The following is a 27827-nucleotide window of genomic DNA, read 5'->3' on the forward strand; positions in this document are numbered from 1 at the left end:
ATTTATTAAAATGTTGTGTAAACTGAAGAGATATGAGTACAAAAAAGAGCCTTACTTCCATTAAAATCAAGTTGAATGCTTTGGAAAGACTTGATGAAGAAGAGTCTCTTAAAAATATAATGAAATGACTGTGAACAAGATAACTATTAGGTTATAGGGTACCACTGAGTAAAAATCTTAGAAGGAATCTGCACTCAAATTGCTTTACGGTTAATTTTAAGTTCATTACACTTTAAAGAAATAGGAATTGGAATATTCATAGATGTATGCGGTATTGTTTATCTGAGACAGATGACCTGGAACCCCAAACCCATCCGTATTCAATAAAGAGGCTTTGGCCTTATGTGGAAAGATTGGCAGAGGAATAAATGGTATATTTACGTGTACATTTTAAGTTATGTTTACGATGGTGGCCATATTTTATGGTTTCCCACTTTATCCAGTATTTTTGTCAATCATCCAACTCCTGTTCCCAGTTAGGCCAGTTAAGGGAACCAATCCCATGTTACCAAAATGATCAAAAAGTGCTCCTTGAAGAAAATGTAGAAAAGGTGGGAAAAGAGAAGAGAATAAAAAGTGACCCATTTTCATAACTCAGTGAGAACATTGCTTTATACATTTGAATTAATACCAAATTTACAGATTGGTATAAAATGGCGAATGATGTAAGCAGTCTTTATACAAAATCCATAGTCTTTGTGTATTTCCCCATCTCCAGCACTAATGCCCATCACACACCACCTTCCTGGGTGAATTTAGTCCCTGACAGTAGTAACCTCTATTCTGCCCTCTGTATCAGTATCGTTGGAGTCTTTCCTACATCCGATTGCTATACGCACAGTCTCTAGAATCAAATGATTTTCCCAGCCAGGTGTATATAATCTTTATTCTTCAGTGGGACCTTAAATCAGTTACCCTTCCTACTATGGCAAAATGGGCTGGGCCACCAGGCAGGAAATCTGAAGGTCTCTCTTCCCCCCTGTAGACTAAAGCAAATTTTAGCAGTCGGCTTTCTGTTTCATTCCCCATGGACCCTACTCTTAATTTTGTGAGCGTCAAAATACCCAAGCAGATGCCCTTTCTGACTCAAAATAAGACTGAGAGGACCAACAAGGCAGAGAGCACAAATGGTGATGAGAAGGCCTGGAAGTTCTTCCAGTTCTTCTAGCAAAAAGGCACTGGAACCTCCCTGCCCCCAAGGGCCCCAGGAGCGACACTCAGAGGGTCTTGGAAGGCCCATACCTCACCAGTTGTTCTTCCCAGCACTTGCAAGTGCTCCCAAGGTAGGAAGACATGGGCGCCAATTTCCTTGGACTCTTAGCCACTCCCTTCCCCTTCTTATAGTACTTGGTTTCCTTCACTAGATTTTTTACCTTTTCCTCATATGCTCTGAGATTTCTCAGTGAATCTTTTAACGTGGAATCTCTATCTCTAATAGTTTTTCCCTTCCTTTTGGGTTGGGTGGCTTGGTGTAGAGGGAGTTGGGCTTCTGGATTTTAATCACTAGCTCTACTAGTGATTTTCTCAGCTGTAAAGATCCTGCATGGTTTAGGCTACTCAGATGTCCAGCCCAGATGACCTCTGTGTGTGATGCGCATGCGCGTGCTTGCCGATATGTGCGCGCGTGTGTTTTACAGCCTTAGGAAGCCTTAATGAACTAACAGTGATTCCATATTTAGATCTCTTGAGACAGACTATAGAAAACTTTTATGTGGAAGGGTAGGGACAATATTTTTATTTTTGACTAGCCAGTTGTATAAATGTGTAAAAGTAGGGTGCAATGTGCATAACATTAATCGAATGTGCAGAACACTGAAGCATGCCTTCTTGCTGCTTATTTAGCACATTAATATCTACCTTTACACATCTGAAAATTACAGACTCGTGGTAGTGAATGCTAGAATTAGCGTGGTAAAGTAGTTTCTATTATCCTCTGGGAGGCACCTTCCTTTGTGACCCTTTCCCTCCTTTCTTTGTAAGAAACCAGGAAATAAAATGGAAAATCCTGTGGTAAGATAATTTTAAAGGTACAAACTTAAATACTTGGTAGAAAAGTCACCTCTCACAGTGATGTTGGCCTGACTGTGTTGTTCCTATACGCTGTTACTGCTTCGCACAATAGCACACAACTGGTATCCTGAAAGTGTGTCATTATTTTAGTTCAGAAATAATGTCTCTTGCTTTTACCTAGGGCCCTTCAGGTTGCAAGTAACAGAGACCCGCGTGCTCTAGCTCAGGAAGCAGGTTTATTGAAAGAACCATGTAGGGCCCATGGTAATCCAAGGGCAAGAAACACTTCACTGCTGGAGCTATAGACACTGGAACTGGGACTCAAAAACAAGTTTTTTTTCTATGTGTCTTTGCAACTGGGGTTGCCAAGTCCTGGCCCCTGTGCCTTTCTCTCCTGTCCATAGACTGGCGGACTTGTTTAGGGCAACAACGGCCACACCCAGCCTTCTAGATGATGATAACTCTCAGTGTATCCTTTTGTCTTCTGCCCTGCCTGAGTCTTCAAGCTAAATTCTCAAAAGATGAGTTTAATTGGCTCAGCCTATCTTTCTGTCCATGACCACAGGTTTTCAGATTTTGGTCAGCCTCTAGGTTGGTTGCCTTTACATTAGATGCTCTGCCCCTACTTCTCCAGTCAGCTGCGGTTTGAAAGGCATCAGAGGGTCCAGTACTTAAAAAATAACCTGGTGGGCCTTGGCTGGGTGACTCAGTTGGTTGGAGTGTCAGCCTGTACCCAAAAGGTTGTGGGTTCGATTCCTGGTCAGAGTGCATACAGGAGGCAACTGAATAATGTTTCTCTCTTATATCAAAATCTCTCTCTCTCTCTCTCTCTCTCTCTCTCTCTCTCTCTCTCTCTCAAATCAATAAACATCCTCAGGTGAGGATTTTTAAAAAACCTGGTGGTTCCTACTCGGGATGGGTTTTGAGTAGAAGGATGATGATAAACATACCTTATTAGAATTGCTCTGTAGCTTAAAAGGGTCTCTAAAAAGCAGCACATCTGTGACTTTGCAGTGCTTTGTGGTCATTTACATTCTCTTGTTCTGGCAGTGGCTTCTTAAACTTGAGCTTTACAGTAAACTGCATCCCATTACAGCCAAGTCAGGGACCCCGGCACCTTCACGTTCATTTTTTCAGCCCTCGCTCAAATTTATCCTTGTCCAGCCTCTTATAAGATATTTGTTAATAAAGGATTATGTGTATTCATGATAGAGGCCAATATTTCATAGCAGAGTTCTATGGTGAATTTTGAATAGGAAAATCTTCTAATAAAAATAATAAAATAACCTCCATAATGTATTACATTTTCTTGTGTGTTTTTTCTTAAACTAATTCCTGGCTAGGTTGGATCTGTTGGGCTAGTTGCTTGGTGAACCTTCACCCTCCTCTTTATGATTTGGACGTGGCCTTTTAAATAAAATTATTAGGCCTTGGCTGGTGTGGCTCAGTGGGTCAAGCGCCAGTCTGTGAACTGAAAGGGCTGCGGGCCAGGTCCCCGGTGTGGGCCTGCAAGGGGCAGCCGATAGATGTTTCTCTCGCACATCCATGTTTCTCTCCCTCTCTTTCTCCCTCCCTTCCCTTCTCTCTAAAAAAATAAATCAATAAATCTTTTAAAAAATCATTAGTCTTGTATGTTTAGAGGTTGAGTATTCTAGCCTGGGGAAGTACACATGTGCCACACCTACAGTTTTGTAAGTGACTTTATGATCGATATCTTATTATCCTTGAAAACTGATCCTTAAAACAACAAATAGCATTTATGTTCAGTGGCAGTCACAACCATTTCCTAATATTTCCTTTCAAAGGTAGGTGGTAAATGCTGGCTCAGATATATTGCAGATCAAAGTAATTTGGTAAATGATCATATTTTAAAATTTTGGTTTCTAATTAAAAATAAGCAAATCTCATTTGAAAGCTTGTTGTAAGTAGAACTTGCATTTTACTCTAGAATAAAAGAAATGAAATTAAAAGCCAATAGTTGAGTTTTGGTTATGTTGGTGATGTTTTGAAGCTTTTTCATTTTTATGTTAGTTCACCTGAGAAGAAGTGAAATAGAAGTTTGAGTATATATGTGCTGGTATACACCCCAATACCACATGGCCATTCATGTTCTGGAAGAAACAGTGACAGAATTAGCATGGCCCAGCCTTGACTCACCTGGCAAGTGGTCCCCAAATCTAGCTTCTCTTCAGAATTACTTCCTAAGTTTTTCAAAATATAGGTTCCCAGGCCTCAACACAGACCTACCACATCAGACTCTCCAGAGGTTCATTTTATAATCTGTATTTTTGAAAAACTTGGCAGTGAATTCCACATACAGCCAGGTCTGGAAACCACGCAAGGCCTCTAGTTCCCAGTCAGACAAAGAAAGAACTTTCTCCTGGGCAAGAGGGTTGTTCCATTTATCAAATGCTTGTTAGCTGTGTATTGTGTATCACATGCTATGGGAATTCATGAAGACGTATATGAATATAGACTTTACTATTACTGCCTCCCCCTAATACCTGACTGGCGGCTGGTGTATGTGAGTCTCTTTGTGGTGGTTTGAGTTTTTCAAAGATCATAATGCAGTTTTTAATCACAGCATTGATACACCATAATTTGTCATGGTACTTTAAAATTTTTTACTCACATGTGGTTTTAGGAACTACACTGGGTCTTTGAGTCACCAGTTGGTTGCTTCTATCTGGACTCTACCATCTCTTCCACATGCTTCGCTTATGTAACACTTTTTCTTAATAATGGCCACCAGGCAAGTAAATGCCAAGAGAATAGTGGTTTTCTTTCCCTTTAATAGTGAGTGGAAGAACGACGTCAGAACCCCTTTAAAGGTGTTATATACTTGGAGGATTTGTTTTGTGGAGATGTTTTGGCTTTGTATATGAATAACAAAGCACGCCTTTTAGATTTCAGTATTTGTTGCTTTAAGGAAAGTGGCCCTGGATGTTCTCAGCTAGCTTTGTGCGGTCGTGTCACTAGGTGGAGATGTAGCATTGTTTGGTGGTGTAGGCAATGCAGAAAGAGTGCGTCTCGGTTTCTTTTGATAAAAGTGCTTTACAGATATTTGATGAGATTTATTATACCCTAGGAAAAAAACCTGCAGATTTAATATAATTCTAATTTGTAATTTTGTAGGGTTTAAATTAAGTCCTACTTTAATGACTATTTTCACACTGATCAACTCTTTTTTTCTCTCCTCTTACTAATATTTCCTCATTATTTCATCTTGTCAGAGCTATTCTAATGTCTCTATCTGTGGTTCTTTTTTTTAAAACAAAGAACTCTTTTTTTTTTTAAAGATTTTATTTATTTATTTTTAGAGGGGAAGCGAGAGAGAAAGAGAGGGAGAGAAACATCAGTGTGTGGTTCCTCATGCGCTCCCCTGCTGGTGACCTGGCCTGCAACCGAGGCATGTGCCCTGCCTGGGGTGACCCTTTGGTTCAGGCTGGTGCTCAATCCACTGAGCCACACCAGCTAGGGCTCTGTCTGTGGTTATTTATAGTGGTTAAACGTCAGAGTTTTTATTCTGTGGTCAAATGCTATATAAAAATTTTAATTTGGTAGCAACGTGAGATCAGTGAACCAAAACTTACAGTCTGAATGTATCCAAATCTTATCTTTGTATTATTTTAGGTTGATACATCAAATTTTAACATGTGTAAATTCTATAGGGCGTATTTTCCTTCTTTCTTCCTTTCCTTCTTTCCTTTTTTCTCTTACCTCTTGAATGTTAAATAAATATCTGCACAGTGCTGATGTAGGTAATGTAAAAGAAGTATGAGGCTATCTCCAAAAAGCTGACACATAGTTGAGAACATTGCAAATATTCCATGAATTATTTTAAAGTAATTTGAATATCTGATCCTTAGAACTTATAAAGGTGAAAATAAAAAAATAAAACCAACTCACTTTGGAAAATAGTCTGGCTGTTCCACAGACATTTAAACAAAAAGCTATCGTATAATTGAGAGGTTTTCCTCTGCTAGTCGTATACCCAAGAAAAGTTAAAACCTATCTTCACAAAAAACTTGGACATGAATGTTCATAGTAGCATATTGCTAATAGCCAAAAAGTGGAAACAATCCAAATATCCATCAGTCAGTGAATGAATATATAAAATGTGTTATATTTGTACAGTATAATATTATTCAACAATAAAAAGGAATGAAGTCCTGACACGTGTTGTAACATAGATGACCCTTGGGAACACTACGCTGAGTGAAAGGAACCAGTCACCAAAAATCACATGTTATGATTCCATGTATATAAAATATTCAGAATAATAAATCTAATGACATAGGGTAGATCCATGGCTGCCCAGGACTGGGGTGGGGGAATGGCTGCTAATGGTTACGAGTGTCTTTCTGGGGTGATTAAACTGTCAGGTTGATTGTGGTGTTGGCTGTACCACTATGCGAATACACTAAAAACCATTGAGTGGTATGTACACTTGAAATGGGTGGCTTGTATGGTATATCAGTACAGCCAGTTTTTAAAAAATAAATTATCAAAAGGTTTCAAATTTATCAAACCAAGGAATAGTTATTGACCATCTAACAGGCATCTACTAAGTTCTACGTAAGTTACAAAACAAGTGTAAGATACAAACCCTACCTCAAATTGCTCACAGTTCAAGAGAAAAGGCACACACATGCAGCATATAATAATGGACTTTTGCTTTCTGAAATTGTTCCCTATCTTTTAGGACATAACCTCCTAAATTCTCTCTTCCAGCTCTCTCTGTAATGACCTTAATCTTCTTATCCTATGTCCTTGTCTCTGTCCTATCAAGAGCGAACTGTTGCTCCTCACCCTTGGATGAATATTGGCCCCAACCTGGTTACCCTTAACTAACTTAAAGGACATTTTTAAGCGATGGTAGCATCTCCAATAACTTAGAGCACATGGTTCATGAAAAATCCATTCATTCAGCAAACACTTACTGGTGCTTCACTTACAAATAATTGACAAATCTTAAGACTATTGGCAGTATTATCTTTTAAATTACAACCAATGTAATTTTGCTGTAATTTATTCAGGTTGCATGGTATTCAGAAGTATAGTCTCAAGTTCATAGATTTTCATGAAAAATGCCCTTTAGGAATATTTAAAAGTTAAACAAATTTGTGGTTAGCATAGAGCAGGCCATGTCATCATCAATGCAGTATTTTGATGTTGTTGTGGTCATTGAAACCGAAAGAAGGAGAAATTTTGGTTCATTCATAGTATTTCTATTAAAGCCAAAAAGGCTATTTTTTTTAAAAAGACAGTAGTTGATTAATTCTAAATCCTTCAGGTTATGAATTGTCCTTGTTTGATTATCTATTATGTCTGTCTGTCTATCTATCTATCTATCTATCAATGATCTACATATGCCTGGGTTATTAGTGCGGTAGCTAAGATTTTTTTCTTTCTTTGCAGATGCATATGAAACTGCCAAGATGCTGTGTGAACAGTATTACTTGGTAGCTCCAGAGTTGGAAGTCGAAGAATTTAATGGTAAAAGAATAATTTTAACCCTAAATACAAAGAAGTTGAAAAAAACGGATTATAACTGAGTTATATTTCAGTGAGATCTGAAAATTATGCTGATTTTTAAAATCTTCTATATATTTTTAAAACCTTTTCTTTATCTGTGGTCAACTAGGCATATTGTTGTAAGGAGTTTTTGTACAAGAATGCGTTAATCTACTAGGACTCAGAGTTCTTGGAACAGAAGTAGAAAATGCATGAAGATATAGATAGGCAGTTCTCAAAATAGCAAATGCAAACAGTCAATAAACCTATGGAAAAGTGTTTAACTTTATTAATCAAAGAAGTACAAACAAAACCACAGAGAAATGCCATTTTTGTCTTTCAAAATGGCAATGATTACAATATTTTATTGCTTTGAATTGGTGCCCAGAAAAATACTTTCTTGCCAACCTTATATATTTATGGTATAAGTTTAAATCAGTATGGCCTTTCTCAAAAAATGCTACCAATATTCTTTCTCTTTGACCTAGTAAATTAAATTATTAATAGTCATATTTTCAGTTCAGTAAGTTAAACTTTGGAAAATTTACTATAAGAAAAGAGAGATATATACAAAAATGGTCAGTGCAGTGATTTCCTTACAGATAAAAATGGGAAAATCCAAGTTTTCTACAACAGAGGATAGTTAAGTAAATTGTGGTACACTCATAAGATACAATAGAGTACTCTGCAGCCCTTTAAAATAACACTATAATAGAATCTTTTAAAGACAGGCTATAAAAGTTTGTAATAGTGCAAGTTCATTGGAAAATAGTTTGAAGGATTTCTAGCACTTAGACAGAAACAACACTGTGCAGATAGTAGTTTTATGGCTGACTTTTTAATTAATCGTATGAGTCTTTATTTTCATGTTACTTCTTTATTTGTAAGTTACCAAAAGAAAAAAAGATATACTCATTGTAAAACTACAAACAATGCAGAAAGGTAGAGTAAAAGCAAAAGTCTCCGCTACATTGTCAGTCCCATACAGTGCTTTGTTTTTTACATAAATGGGATTGAAACTATATATGTTGTATAATGTGTTTTTCACTTCACTTTGAACATCTTTGCATGTATTGTCATTTAGAGGTCATCCATAGTATAGATTGCCATAATTTATTTAATCATTTCCCAATGAAGGTGTTTGTGTCTGTGTGTGTGTGTTTCGCGGTTAGAAAAATTTGTGCATGTGTGAAAGTGTTTCTGTACATTAGATACCTAGAAGTAGAATGACTGAGTGTTAGGGTATGGGCATTTACAATGAAAGATAAACCAGGTTCCCTCTCAAAATACAGGGTACAGCAGAAGTAACACCATTGAGCATGGCTGGTAGTGTACGTGAATGTCTCGCACAAGATGGACAGCAGTTTGAACATTTCACCTAAAATGTCACATGATGTGCTTGAGTGTGATGCTGTTATGTTGTGGAATTACATGCTTATGATTTTGTAGTAAAAGATTTGGTATAGATTGCAAGCTCATAAAAGAGGGGTGTTATTTGTGACAGACCCTGTATATCAAAACTGTATTTCTCTTCTAATGAGATCCACATATGAAAAGACTTCAGGCCGCTGTTGTAAGACATTTGCCTCTACATTCTACTAGAAGATATGGAATCAAAGCTGCTTTCAGAGTCTGTTGGGTTCTCTAAGAGTTGTGCCCCTGTTTTGAGTCAACACACTGCAAGAACCAAGTGGAGCTGGCTTTGAATGTTCTTGAGTAAAGGCATCTTAATCTCTCCTTCTTCCTTTGGCTAGGTGGGGCCTGACCGCACTGTCCAGCTTTCTGTTTGTCAGTTGTGGAACTGAAGTGCACAGCTAGTAACCAATTGCTCCTTTGCATGAATGGCAGCCTCCCTCCGAGGGCCAGAGCAGCAAGCCTGTTCTTGCTGGTTCCCAGGCGGCAGCTGTGTCAGCACACTCCTTCCCAGTGAGGCTGTCACCCGGGGCAGTGCACCCTGCCAGGAGAAGAGCTTTATGATTATTTTTGGCACTCTCTCATGCATGGTGTTTGAAGCCCTTTTTCTCGTCACTGAGAGAAATGAATGCTGGTGGTTATAGGCAGCTTCTAGTTTCCTGTTGCTTTAGGTAATGTATTTATGATTTCTCGAATGTCAAAGCTCCTCCTGAGTGCTGTTAAAGACTGTGTTTTTACCTCTAATAAGTTCTGTGTTACAGATGCAGGTCCGAGGTTAGTTCTGAACACCTTAAGTAGATTCTATCGTTTCATAATGAGAGAGTGCGCACGTGTCTCCGCAGCATGTTGCCTGCTTCCAGGGAGGGGTCGGGTCACATGCAGAGACTTAGGGATTGATTTTCAGAGCCTGTGTGAACTAGCATAGCATCGCCTTTCAGGGTGCTCCCATGACCTGACAGGCGCCCCTAGCAAGTCAGAGACAGTGCTTGGTCCCTTCTGCTCTGCGCTTCCAAAGAGTAGGGCTGCCATGATCTCAAAAGGACAATTTGTTGCTGCCTGAGAATTTAAGTTTTCTTAGTTTGACATACCACCTTTTTTCCCTGAATTTTTTTTCCTTTTCCAATGTTGCCCGAGAAAGTGGTAAATAGGATTATGCAGAACATACTGTGTGAACACCATAGTACCTACCAGTCCTCACTAGAATTCTGAATATTGGGGACCAACTATAGTAAACTCCCTTTATTATCCTTTCTATAACACGTTTAACAGGACTCTTAAAATAACAGAATTTTAGTTTCCTTATATCAGGTATCAAATACTTGTCATTGGTCACTTGTGGCAACTCATGTGTGTTCCTCCGAAGGCAAGTAGCCATTTCATCACACTTGTCCTGATTTCTCTTGAGAAACCAGTGGCCAAAACATTAAGCAAATAAACAATTCTAATTGACCTTCGCTCCACCCATATGGTACGGCAGCATGGCTTAAGGGAAAGAAATGAACTTTGTAGCTAGCCAGGCAGTAGAAATCCGGATCCTAACACTTAGACGTGGAACTTAGACAAGTCCCTTCACATCTGACCCTCAGCTCCCTCATCCCTAAGCTCATCCTGTGGGGCAATAGAAGGATGATGTTTCTAGGGCCTCAAATACAGCACCGGGCACGTATTGGATATTTTTAAACCAGTGGCCACTGGAAGTCACGGTTGACTTGGGAAAGATCAGACTTGTATGGTTACGTTTTTCATTATTTCTAGACTAGTCTTTTCTGTCAAGAGGTTGATTTTTAGCTTTAGGTTTGGGGGGAAGCAAAAATTTCAATTCATACCATGTATATTTTGTTACAAGAGGATTCATAGAAAACGTACGTATCTATCTTGCATTTGTTGACTTCTAGTTTCCCAATATTGGATACTCTTGTGGGTATTTTCAGGCAAGTGGTCCTATACAACAGTCAAAGAGCCATTACTGGTAACTTCATTGATACTGCAGACATTAATTTTTTAGTAATGATAATAGGCAGCATTTATTGACTGCTTACAATGTGGCAGGTTCTGTGTAAACTAGTTTATTACTATGATCTCATTTAATCATTGTATTAACCCAGGCAGATATGTTCTGTACCATTTCAGAAATGGCATGCCGAGGCCCAGATGGGTTAAGTACCTATTAATATATGTATTAAATGCCAAAGTCAGGACTTGATCCCAGTGTACTTTGAACTACAATACATATTATCACCAATAATCTTATACATTGACTTTGGGAATTGATTAACCATCTCTAAGTGCCCAGCTTCCTTTTCTCTTTTTTCTTATTGACTCTCCTAGTACAACTGTTTTATTCTCCTAGAAATCTGTTTTTATTTTTTTAATTTTTTATTTATTGATTTGAGAGAAAGAGAAAGGAACACTGATTTGTTGTTCCACTTATTTATGCATTCATTGGTTGACTCTTGTATGTGCCCTGACTGGGGATCAAACCCACAAACTTGGTATATCAGGACAACGCTCTAACCAACTGATCCATCTAGCCAGGACTGTTTTTATTTTTTATTCTAAATTTTATTTTAATTACAGTTTACAGTCCATATTATTTTATATTAATTTCAGGTATATAACATATTGGCCAGACAGCCATATACTTTACAGTGTTCCCTTCAATATTTCCAGTACCCACCTGGCACCATACATAGCCATTGCAATTATTATTGACTATATTCTCTATGCTGCAGTTTATATCCCCATGACTATTCTGTAACTACCAGTTTGTACTTCTTACTCCATTCCCCTCTTTCACCCAATCCCTAGCTCACATACCTATGTTGCAAGTTCAGTCCCTGGTCTGAGTGCATATGGGAGGCAACTGATTGAAGTTTCTCTCTCACATCGATGTTTTTAATTTTCTCTCTCTCTGTCTCTCCCTCCCTTCCCCTCTCTCTAAAATCAATAAGCATATCCTCCAGTGAGGATTTAAAAAAAAGAATCTATAGGCCAAGTACAAAAGAGTTCATTAGGGTCACAAAATAGAATGTAAATATTATCAACCAAAAGACTAAAGCAAAAATTGTGATGAGTAGCTGCCTCTGGGTGCAGTTTGAGGGGTAAAGTGGGAAAGGGTGGAAGGACTTGTTCTTTTTCTCCTTTTTAACAAATTTCAAAATCATTTGTGTATATTAATAATTTTAAAAATAACTGATCATCAGATAGTTCAGGGTTTAGAATCAAAAGCTCTTGGTTCAAGTGTCCAATTTCTGTGCCTCTTCTGTTATGGTGAGCAAGCCAGGTAGACTCTGCAAAGCCTGTGTCCTCACCCATAATAATGCCATGCACCCTGTGATCTACACAGTATTGTCACAAGGATTCAATTGCCTAATGTGTGTTCGAGCCCTTTGTAAACTGCTAAAACCCAAATGAATGATCTCCCCACTTTATACTGTTCATTATGTATTTTATTAGACAAAGTAATTAGCTTGAAATTATACCATGGGTGAGTTTGTCTGTGTTCTACTTGAGAAAGTTCACATAGTTTTAGTGTCTTAAGTGATTTCGGGTCACGAGGACTAAATTTTCTAGCATCTACTCTATAGCCCACACTGCTCTTGGTGCTTAACGCGGAGTTTGGTCTTTCTCAGAGTTTCCCCAGAGAATCCCTGAGGCAAGGAGCAAGGACCATAGGTTTCTGCGGGGCTGTCTGCTAGTTGCTAGCAGGAAAAAGTTACATGAACCTTACATTCTACTCTATAATATGTCTTGTTTGTCACAATTTTAGTCCAATTCACTGAAAAGATGTACCCCATTTCCTGTGTGGCTTCACATTCCCTCTGCTTTCCTCTGGGGTCACTGGTAGGGGTGGGTGTCTCCTGATTTGAAAAATACTGAGTGATATTTGGATGACCTTACGTATTGCTCAGAACATTATGATGCAGGTGATAATATTCCAGTTTGACTCAACTAAATTCCAAAGCAATTGAGTAATTTGCCCAGGGTCACATAGCTGGTAACTATAAGAACTGGATTTCACACCGCATTTGTTAAGACTTCCAGAGATTTGCTCTGCCCTGTGTTTAGAGGTGGAAACCTAAGTTAGCCTTTTGTACAGTTCTTTTTTAGGTACTCAGAAAATAGAATGCAAACCTTCTTGATTGACTTTCTTCTACTTTTGGTCCTTACTCATTGACCATTTTGTCTCTGTTTTCAGCCAAAGCGCCAAACAAACCTATTCAGGTAGTTTATGTGCCCTCACATCTGTTTCACATGCTATTTGAGTTGTTCAAGGTAAGTGGAATTTAACAACATGGGAAGAAGTCTTCATTTTAAATTACTTTGATTTCAGGGCATAATGGATTCATTAAATTAGCATAAGAAAAAGATTTTGCATAACCATTTAAAAAATTCTATTTCTGATATCCTGTGGGCTTTATAATTTGTACACTGTGAGATGAAAAATTGCTGCGTGCAGTATAGTTTTCGTGAATATTAGTACATATTGATTTTGAAGCTTAATTGTACTTTAGTGATTTTATGTAAAATCCATAGAGTTTTTTCCTTCATTTATGAGATTAGAGATGCTTTTTCATTTCCAAACCTGGCAAAGGCTTTATTGATGGGAACCCGATTAAAATAAAAACATGTTTATGCACATTTATGCCTCTGAGCATTAACTGTACTGGTACATTAGTAGCTGTTCTAGCCCTGAGAGCTACTGTAACCCTTTAACATATTTGAATCCATTCAGAAGATCTGACAGAGGCAGAAGAGAAAGATATGGAAGGACCAGACTGAAGAGAACACCCTGCCTCCAAAATAAAAGAGCTTTTAGACTCTTTGGTTGTTGCTTTTGTTAATCGTAGCCAGTGGTATTTACACTAGCAGTATTACAGGCACAGGCATTGCACTAAAACTTTACTTCTTCCAATATGTGTGAAGCCCTAAATGGAACCCCTGAAAATCAGTTATGCTGATTGGTACCGCAGAATTACACTGCTACTGATGTAACATGCAAAGGTCGAGACGGGCGTTCAATCATATGCTTCTTCCTGCACAGCCGTGGCTTTTTCAGAATGTCTTCTTAACTGACATTTCTTCCACTTCTTTTCTTTTCAGCCATGTGATTAATTTTTGTGGGAAGCAGGCGTCCTGCCCTTTTTAGAGAGAGGGGGGCCCTGTCCCCGCAGACCGTTAGGTGGCATGGACAGTGCATCATTGAACCTCTGCACCTCGTTACATGTGATCCAAACACTCCTCTTGGTTGAAAGTTGAATAATTGAATACCCTAAAGCAAAACAAACAAAAAAAAGGAAGGGAAGAAAAACAGATATATACTATGGTAGATGGGACTCAAAACTAGATGAAAAACAAAGCATCAGGAAGTGTTTCCTTGATCTGCACACACATTGAGCTGAGTTCTTTAGAAGGAAAAAAAAGCCATGGAGATAGTACTAATATTTCCCCCATGAAAGAATTATATATAAGTAATCTCATGTGAGTTTCTTTTTAAGTTGTGGCTTGTGAGTCAGTGGTATGCTTAAGAAAAGGTCTTACTATTTCAGAACTCAATGAGAGCAATAGTCGAACTCTATGAAGACAGAAAAGAAGCCTACCCTTCTGTTAAAACCCTTGTTACTCTGGGTAAAGAGGACTTGTCCATTAAGGTAACTGCTTGGTTTGCATATACAGTTTCTTTACCAGTTCATTTAATAATACTTAGACATTGAGGAATCGGAGGGAAGGGGAGAAAACTGGCGTTTGCTGAATGTTGTATTTTTAAGTACTATATTAGATAGTTGGCTGAAGTTACCTCATTTAAATTTCATTAGTACCTCCTTTTCCAGGAAGCTAAACGGGGTCCCAAACCCAAGCCTGTGGGATCCCACAGCACTTCCCTGCCTCCTTTGTTTTACACTGTTCACAGAGGAACCGTATTTCATTGGGGGTTCAAAGCCCATGTATGTTTTAGAGTAATCTCATACAGACTTTATTTGATAAACTTGTTGTCTCCTACTAACTGTAGAATGTCGCCTCCCCCCTTCCCATTACAGATCAGTGACCTAGGTGGTGGCGTTCCCCTTCGAAAAATAGATCGTCTTTTTAACTACATGTATTCAACTGCTCCCAGACCAAGCCTGGAGCCTACAAGAGCTGCCCCTCTGGTAGGTTTCTTAAACTGCGGCTTAAGGAAAGACCATTAACATGAGCAGGGACTCCGACCGGGCTGGGCATGAGCCTTATTGAATTGGAATGTTTCCTGCGTGGTTTGGAGGAGAGAGAATTTTCTGCCACTGCTACTTTCTTTGTGAATCCTTTGGACTTAGGGTTCTTGTGTAATTTGTGTCTGAGACATACTCAGAGCTCAGTGCCTTTCTCGCAAGTACAGAGAAAAGCCATTTCCCTTGGGGTAAGAGTGCTTCAGGAGCACCATTTCCCGCCTGGCGCTACCCTTGGAGGGGGTGGAAGTTTCATCGCGGGTGAGCAAAGGAACAGCTGTGTGTGGCTGCAGCGTGTCCTGGCATTTTCGCGCTGCATACCAAATCACCCCAGGCCTTTGAACTTCCCCACCAAATTTGTTTATATAATTAAGATGTTAAATTATCAACACATGATTTTTTTACATTAAATAACATAAGCAGAAAATACATAGGTGGTGTATGTATTTTCAGAGCCCTTTCTGTCTCAGTCTGGAAATAACCTTCAGCCCTATTAAGGCAGTGAGAAAAGTCTGGTTACCATGGCAGCGTTTAGATCCTGGTAGGGCCACACTTTCTTCCCCTGCTGAGTGTTTCTAATTGACAAACAACAATTGAACCCTTTGTCATTAAACACAGCAACATCTATCAGTCTGCAAAAATGGTTCAGGGTATAAATTAAGCTTCATTTTCAAGTCCTACCTGACTGGTAAGCATGTAAGATTATATTTTATTTGTATGAATAAAATCTAACACTTTGCATTGTTTATGCAAGACAGAGTTTATTAACTCAGCATGTTGAAAACAGAGAGGAAGTCACTTATATTGGTTCAAGAAAATTCATGAAAGATCAAGTTTGAAAGGCATTGCCTTGACCAGGCTCTGGTGCCTACTTAAATAAATGTCAAAGGAAAAAAAAAAACACTGCGAGCAAAACTAGAGCCTTCCTCGTGTTTTAAAAAGGAATATGGATCATCTATTCCAAGTCTCAGAATAGCATCTTGGGGACAGCTGTTACGTCACAGTTATTTGTTAATGATTGAGACCTTCAAAAACACATGTCTAACCTCCCATTTTATAAATGAGAAAATAAGCTTAGTACCTTGCCCAAGCTCATTCATTGAGCTCATTGCGGCACCGGCTGCCCCTGCACTCTTTCCAGTGTACCACGTGGCCGGCCTCTCCTTTGGAAGGCACGCTTCCACTCACCTCTCTCCCAGTTTGTAAATCGTCCTCAGTTTTAAACTGGGCATGTGGATGTGTGCTACTAGAAAACATGATTTCTTCATCAAACAGCTTATTGTGTTACAGCTCTGTGCTTAGACACATGCGTTTCTTTTTTTAAAATGTCCTGCTAGCCAACTCCTGTTGATCTTTTGACACCCTGGGAAAATTCTCTGGAACCTCACCCAGCCCGAGGTACAGGCCCCTCCTCTGCATTCTGCAGGACTCTGGCCTTACCGGTGTCCTCATGTCCAGGGCTGCAGGGTCCCTAGCTGTGCTCGGCTGGTGTCTGAGAGCAAGGGCCTGGGCCTTGCTGGGACGGAGGCAACCAATTTCCTTGGCGTCTTCCTGGAGTGTGCTTTTTCCTTTACTGTGCTGATTTCAGTCACCATTATGGATATTTTTGTCTTCACTGCTGGTCATATTCTGCCAGTCTTAATGCCCTTAAATGATAGGGTGCGCTCCCCTGTCACACCCAGCTCTTTGAGTTAGTCCCTGCCCTGAAGACGAAATCTAAGAATAATGGTAGAAATCCATGTAACTTGGTAGAATTGCTGTCCTGTAGTGGCCATAATAGCAATTACCATCTATTTAGTCTTATTATGTCTGATGAGGTAATTTTTTTAAAATTACGTTTTCTGATGAGAAAACAGTCTCAGAGAGGCGGAGTGAATTGCTCATTTTCACCAAAAGGGTGTTTCCACTTAGGTGTATCTGAGCCTAAAGCCCATGCAACTGCCACTCTGTGGTGCATTGCCCCGCCGCCTTCTTTGTTAACCTTGGCAGTGGATTTAATCAGAGGGACCGAGGCATGTGTACAGGATCCTCCCCTCTAACTCAGTATTACTGAAGTTAGTCTCCAACGGTCTTACTGTTCTTGTCAATACCTGAGATCTTTTTTACCCCCAGCACCCTGTTGCTGACAGTCAGGGTTCTCTGATGTAGAGATATAGATGGGTACTAGAAATCTTTTCTTGTCTCTAAAAATATGTGAATTAGCACATACCAAAATCTTGTAGCATTCCCGGGACCTAAGGAAGAAGCCACTTAGGAAATTGTCTGCTTTTCAATGCATTAGCCTTGATGCTTGTAGATTTGCATTCCTGTGCTATTCAATTTAATTTTTGCTTCAAAGAACAAGGGAGTCTGATAGTGAAACTTTGGAACAATGTGGTTTAGTTTTGTCGCCAGTTAGAATTCCACTGAATTTAGGATTTGCTTTAAAAATACTAAAAAAAAAATTGTGCTTTCAAGTGCTAAGAAAGTGTTAGTCAAAAATTGTGGTATTTCTATTATTTTCCAAACCTGTGAGAAGTGTTTTTTAGACTGACCATAGATTGTTTGCCATATATGAGCATATACATCATTCTAAAGGTTGAATCAATCGTGCGTATTCTTTAAATCTGAATCAAGAATCTCTTAAAATGACCCTGGCCAGGTAGCTTAGTTGGTTAGAGCGTCATCCCAATATGCCAAGGTTGTGGGTTTGATTCCAGGTCAGGGCACGTACAAGAATCAACCAATGAATGCATAAGTAAGTGGAACAACAAAATTAATGTTTCTCTCTAAAATCAACAAATAAAATTTTTTTAAAAAAAGAATTTCTTTTAATCTTTTGAATGATCCTCACATGTCTCACTGTATTCATTTTCTTTCCTCTGTAGGCTGGATTTGGGTATGGCTTGCCAATTTCTCGTCTGTATGCTCGATATTTTCAAGGAGATCTAAAACTGTATTCTATGGAAGGAGTGGGTACAGATGCTGTTATTTACTTGAAGGTACTGCATTTTATTTCTGTTAGTATGAAGGCATCAATGCTTTAAAACTGTAAGTTCTAATAACCTATAGATAACAGACCATAGCATCTATCCCATCTCATATTTAGCTCAGATTTACTTCAGTTTATGTGAAAATCATGTTAATTCTCACCCTTGATTTTATACTTAGATACAGAAAAGCATGAAACAGGGAGATATAAAAAGTAAAATAATGATTTTTAAAATCATAATTCAATGTTGTGATTTTCAAAAAATTGCATATCCATGGAAAGGCTTAATCTAGAAGGAGACAGATTATCATAAACTGGAGACTTTTAGTCTTTTGCTTTAAAAACTTGGCTGGCCACGCGTGCCTCACACACAACCCCCCGCGGACGCTAAAAACTTGCTAGCTTTCCCAAAGTTACAAGAATTCAGTAATCATAATATAGTCATATAAAAGGCTGATCTAGTAACAAAGATCTCTGTAACATAGGCTTCCTCATTCATTGGTGGTGCTAGACTTTTATTTATTTTTTAAATTCTGGAATATTTGAAGTATTTTTTGAATGGGTAATATAGGCACATGCTACAAAATTTTAATGTTACAAAAGGGAAAACTAAGTGTCTCCCACGACTGGTCCAGGGCACCCTGTTCTGCTTCCCAGAGGTAACCTCAGGTGCCAGTTTCTTATGGAGTCTCCTAGAAAAATGTAATTTTTTTCACACAAATGATTGTTTCAGCACTTTGCTTTTTTTTTTTACCTTCCAGTATATCTTATAAGTATATCATACATGTAATATGTTATATCATAACATAACCAGTTAGAGTGTTTATCTTAGACGCCAATCCATTTAAATGGTGTGATATTTGATAATACTTTATGAGTTTACATTCATAAATCTAGTGTGTATGAACATTATTTCTTTCTGAGCCCTTTGGAAGAGCAGATGTCCGCTGAACAATAATGCTTGGTACCAAGACCATATACTCAAAAGCATGTTGCCCTGACTGGTGTGGTTCAGTTGATCGAGTGTTGTCCCTCAAAGCAAAAGGTCACCAGTTGGATTCCTGGTCAGGGCACATGCCTGGGTTGCAGGTTTGGTCCTCAGTCTGGGTGCATACGAGAGGCAACTGATCAATGTTTCTCTCTTACATCAATGTTTCTCTCCCTCTTTCTCTTCCCCCTTCCCTTCTCTCTAAAATCAATGAAAAAATTGTCCTTGGGTGAGGATTAAAAAAAACAGTATCTCAAACTAGATTCAAATGCGTTTTGTTCTGGTCACGTGTACACTAGTACTGGCTTTGAATGAGTGAATGTTTTTATTCCTTTAAAAACTTTTATTTCATCCTGCTGGCCTAAGTAATCTACTAAAATAGTATAATTTTAATATAATTGAAAAGTATGTATTAAGGTTTTTGACGTTTTAAATAGTGAAATTTGGGTTAGTATGTTAGACAAATGACACTGTGACCCTTTGGTGTATACTTTTCCATTAGGCTCTCTCAAGTGAATCATTCGAGAGGCTTCCAGTATTCAATAAGTCAGCATGGCGCCATTACAAGACCACACCTGAGGCTGATGATTGGAGCAATCCCAGCAGTGAGCCGAGAGATGCTTCAAAATACAAGGCAAAACAGTAATATATTGCTTTCTTTTCTAGAGTATTTGATTTTGCCCCAGAATGTACCGGCCAGACAATTGATACTTTCAGCCAAATCATCCTTATGGTTTTATCACTGGAAAAGCAAAATGACCCCCTAAACAAATATTGGAGCAACTTTCTCCCCACAGACAGGAAAGAGAGCAAGAGCTGGGCCACCGGAGTAGCCATGGAAACAGAAGCCTTGCTGCTGTAGGAGTCCGTGCACTATGGAGTTTTCACAGCAGTGAGCGGAGTTTATCCTGCCATGATTTATACTGAAAAAGTAACTGAGTTGGCAGCTTATCATCATCCATAGAGCTTGACAGAAAAAAAGTTAGGGAAATTCTATGGGTTGAAATTGAAAAAATAAAGCAGTTAAAATTACCAACCAAGATAAACAAAGGTGGTATATCCACACAATGGAATATTATTCACCCTTTAAAAGGAATGAAGTTCTGACACATGCTACAATATGGATGAACCTGAAGTCATTATGCTAAGTGAAATAAGCCAGACCCAAAAGGACAAATACTAGGTGATTCCACTTACATGAGGTCCCTAGTGTAGTCACATTCATAGAGATGGAAATTGGAATGGTGGTTGTCAGGGGCAGGGAAATGGGGAGTTGTTTACTGGGGAGAGAGCTTCAGTTGGGGAAGATGAGAAAGTTCTAGAGGTTAGTTGCACAACAATGTGAATGCACTTAACACTACTGAACTGTAAACTTAAAAGCAACCAATCATATTGATATTTTTTATTCAAATTTAGCTTTGCAATGTTTCTCCCTAATGTATTTTAATTGTATATATTTCTTCTTAACCTGAAAACCTTGTCTTAACACAATACCACAGAAAGGTATTTGTCTGCAAATACAGTTTATATAGTTTTGTAATTTTGTACCTTTGTCGTAGCATTGGTCTTTCTGATGAATGATATAAAGGGTGTCTATGCTGATGCATTACTTTTTTCTATGGAGGTGTCGTGATGGACCTCTGAGTAATATTGCAGGACTGGTCACTTATCTCATGGGCAAGCATACATGAGGGGGTATGTGTGTATGCATACACACCCCCCCCATCTCTGGCCAAGATTAAGCTAAATCACCTTGAAACACCTGGATCAATTCCCCTTGATTCCATTTTCAGTCTGTATGTAAGTAAGTCAAATAGCATGGTGGGCATCAAAGTGACCAGTTAATGCAAACTATTGCTCTGATGGGGGAGTTGTTTGGGTAGTTCAGAAGCAGTCTTTGTAAATAATAAGGTTCATTTGAATTGTAAAAAGGGTGACTTTAATTGGATATTGTTTTAAAGGCAATTGTAAGTTGCCTTTAAATAGTTTAGCAGGTTGTATACTAACGAAGTGTGAGTCTCAATTTCTGGTATATTATTAGACAAATATATTTTAGCAGAAGGCAATTTTTAAAATTATAAAATGGTTAGCCCAACAATTAAAGTTGTTAAATTATAGAAGTAGGAAAATTAGTGATAATCTTCGGAAAGTATTTAGTAGGTATGGTAAGTTCACTAGGTGAATGAGAAATTGTAAGAAAATTTATTCTCTAATCAGATTTTTAACAAGAGTTTTATTGAGATACAATTCATATACCATAAAATTCACCCTTTTAAAGTGTACAATTCCGTGGTATTTAGTGTATTCACAGAGTTGTGTGACCCTCGCCACTATCTCACTTTAAACATTTTCATCACTCCCAAAAGAAACCCTGTATCCTTTAGCAGTCATTCCCCATTTCTAATCAGGTTTTTAACTTAAATAAAGAACTATTTTAAAGTATATGTAAGTAATTAAGTGGCAATTCTTTTTCTGTAGTAACCATAGACAGTAATTCTTAGACAAGGCAAGGGTTTTTGAATTATCATTGTAACTAGGTGCTTTGAATAAGTCTTGGTTAAAATCAAGAAGGTTATGCTCATAAACTCACTGTGGATATTCCCATTATTTTCTTTGTAGAGACAAGATCAAGACTAACAGAACTTTCTAGAGAGCTGAATGCTTTGATCATCTTGGTGAAGAAAGATCATCTTCCGCAAGTCAACCTCTGAGCTCCTTTCCTCTACTCTGAGTGTGACACCATCATTATTCCAGTGCTGGACCTTTGCCAGAGAAACTTTTCCTGTAGCTACTTCGGATTTTCCACTAAAGTAGTCAGCTCAGTAATTTCTCATGGTATGTTGTGATTTGGTTGGTGCCGTCATGAGAGAGCACAGAGACTTGAGCGCTCTCGTGTCCTCATACCTCTCTCCTCATTATCACAAGTCAAGTGTCTACAGTGTCCCCGGGGTTCTAAGGTCCCCCTGCATTCCAGATTCAGCAGATCTCTACTGTTGCACTTTGTGACCAAATACCACGTTTGTCCCAAACCACCAACTAAGGCCTGGGGAACATGAAATTGAAGACACTAGCTGAGCGTGTCATGATCATTCAGTCCCAGAGCCCCTTCTCTCTCATATACATCTGTCCTCACTCTCTAATGGAGGGTGTTGCCTTCTGCCATCTGATCGTATTCTCATTGTGAGGTGTGTGCACATTCGTGCTAGATCTTACTCTTTGATGCATTGGTTTTAATTTTAAATTCATTTGTATACTTCTATTCTGCCCATTAAAGCATTCCAAAAGTTGTCTTGAAATTTTTCACTTAACTGCTTGGTTTCAAAGATCTTAAGTGAAAAACTACCTTCCAGTTACCATCAAGTTTGGGAAGTGGAGCTTTTACACTTACGTACACTTTTTACTAATCTAATACTGTACTTTTGTCATATTATATTCCTTTCTAGTTTTCTAAGGAATTGCTAGTCCTCATGTGACATACTTCACTAGTTATAAAATAGACTATCGAAGGGAAAAGTTCTTTTGAGTTTATTTTGCAAAATCTCCTAGGTCTTTATAATTTTCAGTTTCATGAATTTTAGCCAGTTTTAGAATGGCTGATCTGATTTTCACAATCCTTCACTTTTTGCCAAAAGTTGAAATTGGCAGTGGACTTGGGGTGAGGAAATAAGATTCGTTATTATTCACCCATAGAAATGGGAGCTCTCTGAGAGTCCCGGTGACACCCCGCCACTTACATAGCTCCACAGGAAGTGTATCTTCCATTTCATCATGTGGTAGTTATCCTTCATCTTCAGAAAGAGCTCATCTCTTCCATCCTTGGAAGGATCTCATCAGAAAACTCACAATCGGGTAAAAGAAAGGCCAATGTACTTCCAAGATACGTGACGAGATGGTCCTTATGGAGGCCAAGCCAGTGTCTTGGGGACAGGGCTTTTTCATGTACTTCCTTGTGTAAAAAATGTAAAAATAGTGGTTCTTTACATTTAAAAACCCTGGCTTCCTTATAAATGTTAGCTAGTATTTTAGTATGTTACTAGGCCTCCATTTCCAGCCTCACTGTATGGGGAAGGAAGGTTCCAGAAGTGTTCCCTCCTACCTTGTTGTATTTCACTGTGCTTGAGGAACACCCATTGTTTGTTATGCCCTAACAGCTAGCTCCATGTAAAGGTTGAAGAAGGAAAATACGGTGTGAGGAAATCCTATTGCATTCCTCCCTTTACAGGTCTTTTTCAAAAGTAAAGATTTCTTTGAATGTTTTAGTGACTTAATTGGTAGTCCTTTACTAATATGCTTTCTGGCTTACTCATATCCATCTGACCCCAGTATAATCTTGCCTCCTCTTTGCTTTCTGCATTAAAAATTTGACTTTGCACCTGAAGTATCCATAGGAAGAGTTTCAGGAACATCTGGCATCCTTATGATTTAGTGCCCCCAAGTATTCATTTATTTTTTTTGTTGGTTGTGCGTGATTCTTTGAACTTGGGTGCAAATCTCTGGCTGTTTGATAGATTTTTCTCTAAGCAAATGGTCAAAGGTCCACGTGTAAGTTGTAATATAAATAGACATTGACGCCTTTTCTGCAAAATTCATTTAGTTCGACCAATGCCTCTCTTTGCCTTTCATTGACTTGATTTTAAGTGTTTAGAGACTGTGTCTACTATTTGGAACAGTGCCTGGCAATAGTAGGTGCTTAATAGATATTAGCTGAACAAAGGAATGAACATTGAGAGACATTTCCCTTGGGTGGGGGGGCAACATCTTTCTAAGTTCTTAAACTATCTTTGTTCCCAAATTAAAAATCATTCCAGTCAGGAACTGTGGGCGTGCCGAATTTCCTTTTTGTGGTGCTAAGCAGTGACTTTAAAATGTAGAGAAAAGAAAGGGAAGAAGTAGGGATGGATCCACAGAGGCTTTGGATCCTTTCTCGGTCTTTGCATATTCATTTTGACTCCTTAATACAGTTGGAGTTTTCCATCCAACCAAGCGGCATGGTTTTATGGCCTTGCTTGTCGATCCCAAAGAGCTTTCACATACAATATCCCTTGATCATCACCATGCCGTGAGGTGGCACATACAGGCATCACCTCTGTTTTTCATGAGTCCCAAAGCAGTGCAGGGCTTGCCAAGGTCACATGGTAAGTGAATGGAAGAACCAAAGTGAGTAGTCGGGTCTTCTTCTTCCTAGGCCTGTACTCACAGCAATGCACCAGGTGATTAGCATTATCTCTTCTGAGGAAATTCTTGGGTGTACCAGCCCTCATAGGTAAGATGTGAACCACAGTCTTTCTATCGTGCAACAGAATTCCATTCAGAAGAGGTTTTCTTTTGTGTGTTTTCATTTTGGCATGGTTAGTTAGAGGAGATAATCGAATGGATTTGGCAAGTTTTACCAAGGAAGATGGACAACTTAAAGTGTATAGTGGTAGGTAATTGCTAGAATTATTTAGATTTAATTTTATGTTTGAATGAACTCAGTGCTCACTGCCAGCCCTTCATACAGACTCTTCATTTGAGAATTGATGCTTTTATCTTTTGGTGGACTTGTTGAAGCTTCAGTTGAATTGTCTTGCACATTTACAAATGTACCACTGTTGCTATTCCATATGTTCAGTAACATGACTGGTTCTCAGGTTTTTGGACCACATCCTTTGTCCCTTGATTCTTTGGATACCTCACTTTATTGTGTTCTAGTGTCTGGTGATGCTGAGAGGGCTGAATCCTGAGAGAACTTTCTTCCCTTTTGATAGATGAACCTGCTTCTTTGCTCTGGTACTTGTGATTTCTTGTTTATCCTTGAATTCAGTAACTTCAAATGTATCTCAGAGTTGACAGACTCTGTTGGCTTTCTCTAGTTCTCAGTGACATTCAACATTGACATTTGCCCTAACTGCATTTCTTACTGGTTTATTTATTTTTTCCTTCAACAGTCTGTCCCAGTGTTGGCTCTTGGTAATCTGTCCTTCACATTTATCGCTTCTTTGATCGCTATCACCTCCTTGTCTTTCCTCCATGGTGTTGATTCTAGGCCTTGATGTTCACAATATGGCTTTCACTTCTGTCCCAGTTTTGTGTGTTTTTTTTAATGTTTCTTTCTTAGTTCTGCCAGCTTTCTTCTTTCATCACGTTGCCCTGTTTGACTCCTTATTTCGTTTCTTTGGAGGCTAAACTGTGTGCTCTACATTTTTGTGGTTTCTGAAATCATTCTGTTTCCAGAGTGTGTGTTTATCTGTCTTTTGTTTCTTTCATTCCTTTCCTTCTGCATCATTTTGCTCTGTTATCATTGCACAAGTATCATGATAGGTTTTTCTGCTTATTATTTGCCTTTGCATGGAACCAGTTCTATCTGCCTAAGAAGAGGATGGACAAAGCCTTCTTGACTCCTTTCTCAAGTGAGAAGTGTTTGAATGATCACCTTAACACATGAACTGTAAGGCTAGATCTTGATGGGTCGTAATGGTGAGGCTGTTTTGTTTTTCAGTCTGCCCTCTAGATATGGGGAAATAGGGAATGAAGCAAAGTTTCCTTGGGCCATGTTGTCTGTGAATGCCTTCCATGGACAGTGTGGGATCCTCTGCCCCGGGTGGCCAGATCCCATTGGGGGAGAGGGATTCCCCTGGACTTATCCCATTTCCACTAGATGTCAGGCTAGCAGAAGTGCGGTGAGTTCATACTTAGCTCTGCTGGATTGTCTGTACAGCAGGTCCTTGAATAACATTTTGTTATAACGCTGATGAGATGCCATAGGAATTTAACTCTTGTCTATGTCAGTTAGCCTATGGTAAAAACTGGTTTCGTTATACATCATTTCACTTAAAGTCAAAGACCCTATCCACAGCGTTGAGTGAGGACTTACTGTAGTCAGCATGCATGTGATTGGCTCCTGCGTTACTGTTTCTGTCTGCTGCACACAAATGGTGTACCTGAGATATCAACCTCCCCTCAGGTTTGCTTCTGGAAATGGGCCCATGTAGCATGGCACTCTGCTTCTCTGGACTGCCACCCTCCCGGTTGCTACAAGTTAAGAAGCAGTGACTGGTAGAGTCCTTTGGAACACTCTCACGAACAGCCCAGCAACTGTGGCTTACTTGGCAAATTCCAGAATCTTCCTCTGATGAGTTCCCAACTTCATTGTGTCTGTCAGACACTCCTCTGGAGTCTTCGGTATGTGGTGGTAGCTTTTATTCGTTTCATTACAGACAGCTTCTTCAGTTTTTGGCTGTGTATATTGAAGGGCAGGAGCAAGATAAGCATGCATTTATTCTGCCATCTCTCCCAGTGGCCCAGATACTTAAATATTAACTTTGAAGATAATGTACTTCATAATCACAATCTATGTTAGTAAGCAGAAGGACTCAATATTGCTTGCAGGAAAAAAACCATTAATGACTTGATCAATACAGGATTTTTGTTTATTGTTCATAGTGAAAAGATAACTCTTAACTCAGGTTCCTGTTCCATCAATTAGAGATATCAGTACCTTCTGGTTGGAAAGTAAGGAGCATCTGACATTTTAATGAATGTAAGATGTTATCAGCCAATGAAAATTATTTCTGAGCTAATTAAATATAATAGAATATTTCAAACTAGCACATAATCAGAGTTATCAAGAGAAGTATATACTATTTTTTTAATTAACAGTTCACTAGTCAAGCTACCCCACTGAGTGCAGTTGCTCTTATGAGAGCTTTACTGTGATACAGGGGTTTGGGGGTTTTTTTTGAGGGGGGGATGCCTCTCTTCAATCAACCCATCTTATAATTTGGTTCATTAAGAACAACAATTTAAAAAAAAGAAATAGAAAAGTTCAAGTCCTCATCAGCATTATTTCTGTTATTCGTGCACGTGCACATCGATGGTTTGTAGGTCCGGGGCCTACTGTACAAATACAGATGGCCATGTTTCGAAAGGACAGGTGGGTCACGGGGTGGGGTTTTATTTGGCCTGTTTGTGGCACCTCCCTTCCTCGGTGACCAGCATATTCTACTAGGCACACTTTTCTCACCCCCAGGGCCTAGCAGAATGACCAAGGAGCGTAAGCGACCGCCTGGCTCCCTTTAGTTGGGAACTAATCAAACTCCACTCTAGGCAGTGCCTCCCGCTAAAGTCGCAGTGATGTAGTCCCATTTGTTTATTTTTTTCTTTTGTTTCCCTTGTCTAAGGAGATATAGCAGAAAAAATATTGCTATGAGAAATGTCCAAGATTTTACTGCCTATGTTTTCTTCTAGGGTATTTACGGTTTGAGTCTGACAATTAAGTCTTATAATCTATTTTGAGTTTATTCTTGTATATAGTACAAGGAGGTGGTCTAGTTTTTTTTTTTGCGTATATCTGACCAATTTTCCCAAAACCATTTATTGAGTAGACTGTCTTTATTCTGTCATATGTTCTTGCCTCCTTTGTCAAACAGTAGTCGAATATATAGGTGTGGGCTTATTTCTGGCCTCCCCTTTCTGTTCCATTGATCTATGTGTCTGTTTTTATGCCAGTACCGTGCTGTGTTGGTGACTGTTGCCTTGTGGCACAGTTTGACATGAGGTAGCATGATATGTCCAACTTTGTTCTTCTTTCTCAGGGTAGCTGAGACTATTCTGGGTTTTTTTTGTGGTTCCATATACATTTTTGGGTTATTCCAGTTCTATGAAATATGCCATTGGTATTTTGATAGGGATTGTGTTGACTCTACATTGCTTTGTTTAGTATGGACATTTTAATAATGTTAATTCT

General features: G+C 38.9%; 1 protein-coding gene across 2 annotated transcripts in view; it reads left to right on the top strand.

Moving 5' to 3' along the window:
- PDK3 (pyruvate dehydrogenase kinase 3) overlaps positions 1-22355 on the top strand; it is a 55288-nt gene extending 32933 nt beyond the window's left edge. The window contains exons 6-12 of one of the 2 annotated variants that reach the window (XM_054581166.1): positions 7432-7509; positions 13139-13215; positions 14490-14591; positions 14979-15089; positions 18011-18124; positions 19605-19736; positions 21722-22355. In XM_054581166.1, the coding sequence (XP_054437141.1) occupies positions 7432-7509; positions 13139-13215; positions 14490-14591; positions 14979-15089; positions 18011-18124; positions 19605-19736; positions 21722-21739 (632 nt within the window). In that variant the 3' untranslated portion in view covers positions 21740-22355. Of the gene's footprint in view, positions 1-7431; positions 7510-13138; positions 13216-14489; positions 14592-14978; positions 15090-18010; positions 18125-19604; positions 19745-21721 lie in introns of both variants that reach the window. The other variant, XM_054581165.1, reaches the window with a different exon arrangement.
- The last annotated feature ends 5472 nt before the right edge of the window (positions 22356-27827 follow it).

The sequence above is a fragment of the Pteronotus mesoamericanus genome, unplaced genomic scaffold, assembly GCF_021234165.1.
Source record: "Pteronotus mesoamericanus isolate MK-2021 breed Mesoamerican mustached bat unplaced genomic scaffold, CSHL_Meso_final contig_65, whole genome shotgun sequence".
Classification (NCBI taxonomy): domain Eukaryota; kingdom Metazoa; phylum Chordata; class Mammalia; order Chiroptera; family Mormoopidae; genus Pteronotus; species Pteronotus mesoamericanus.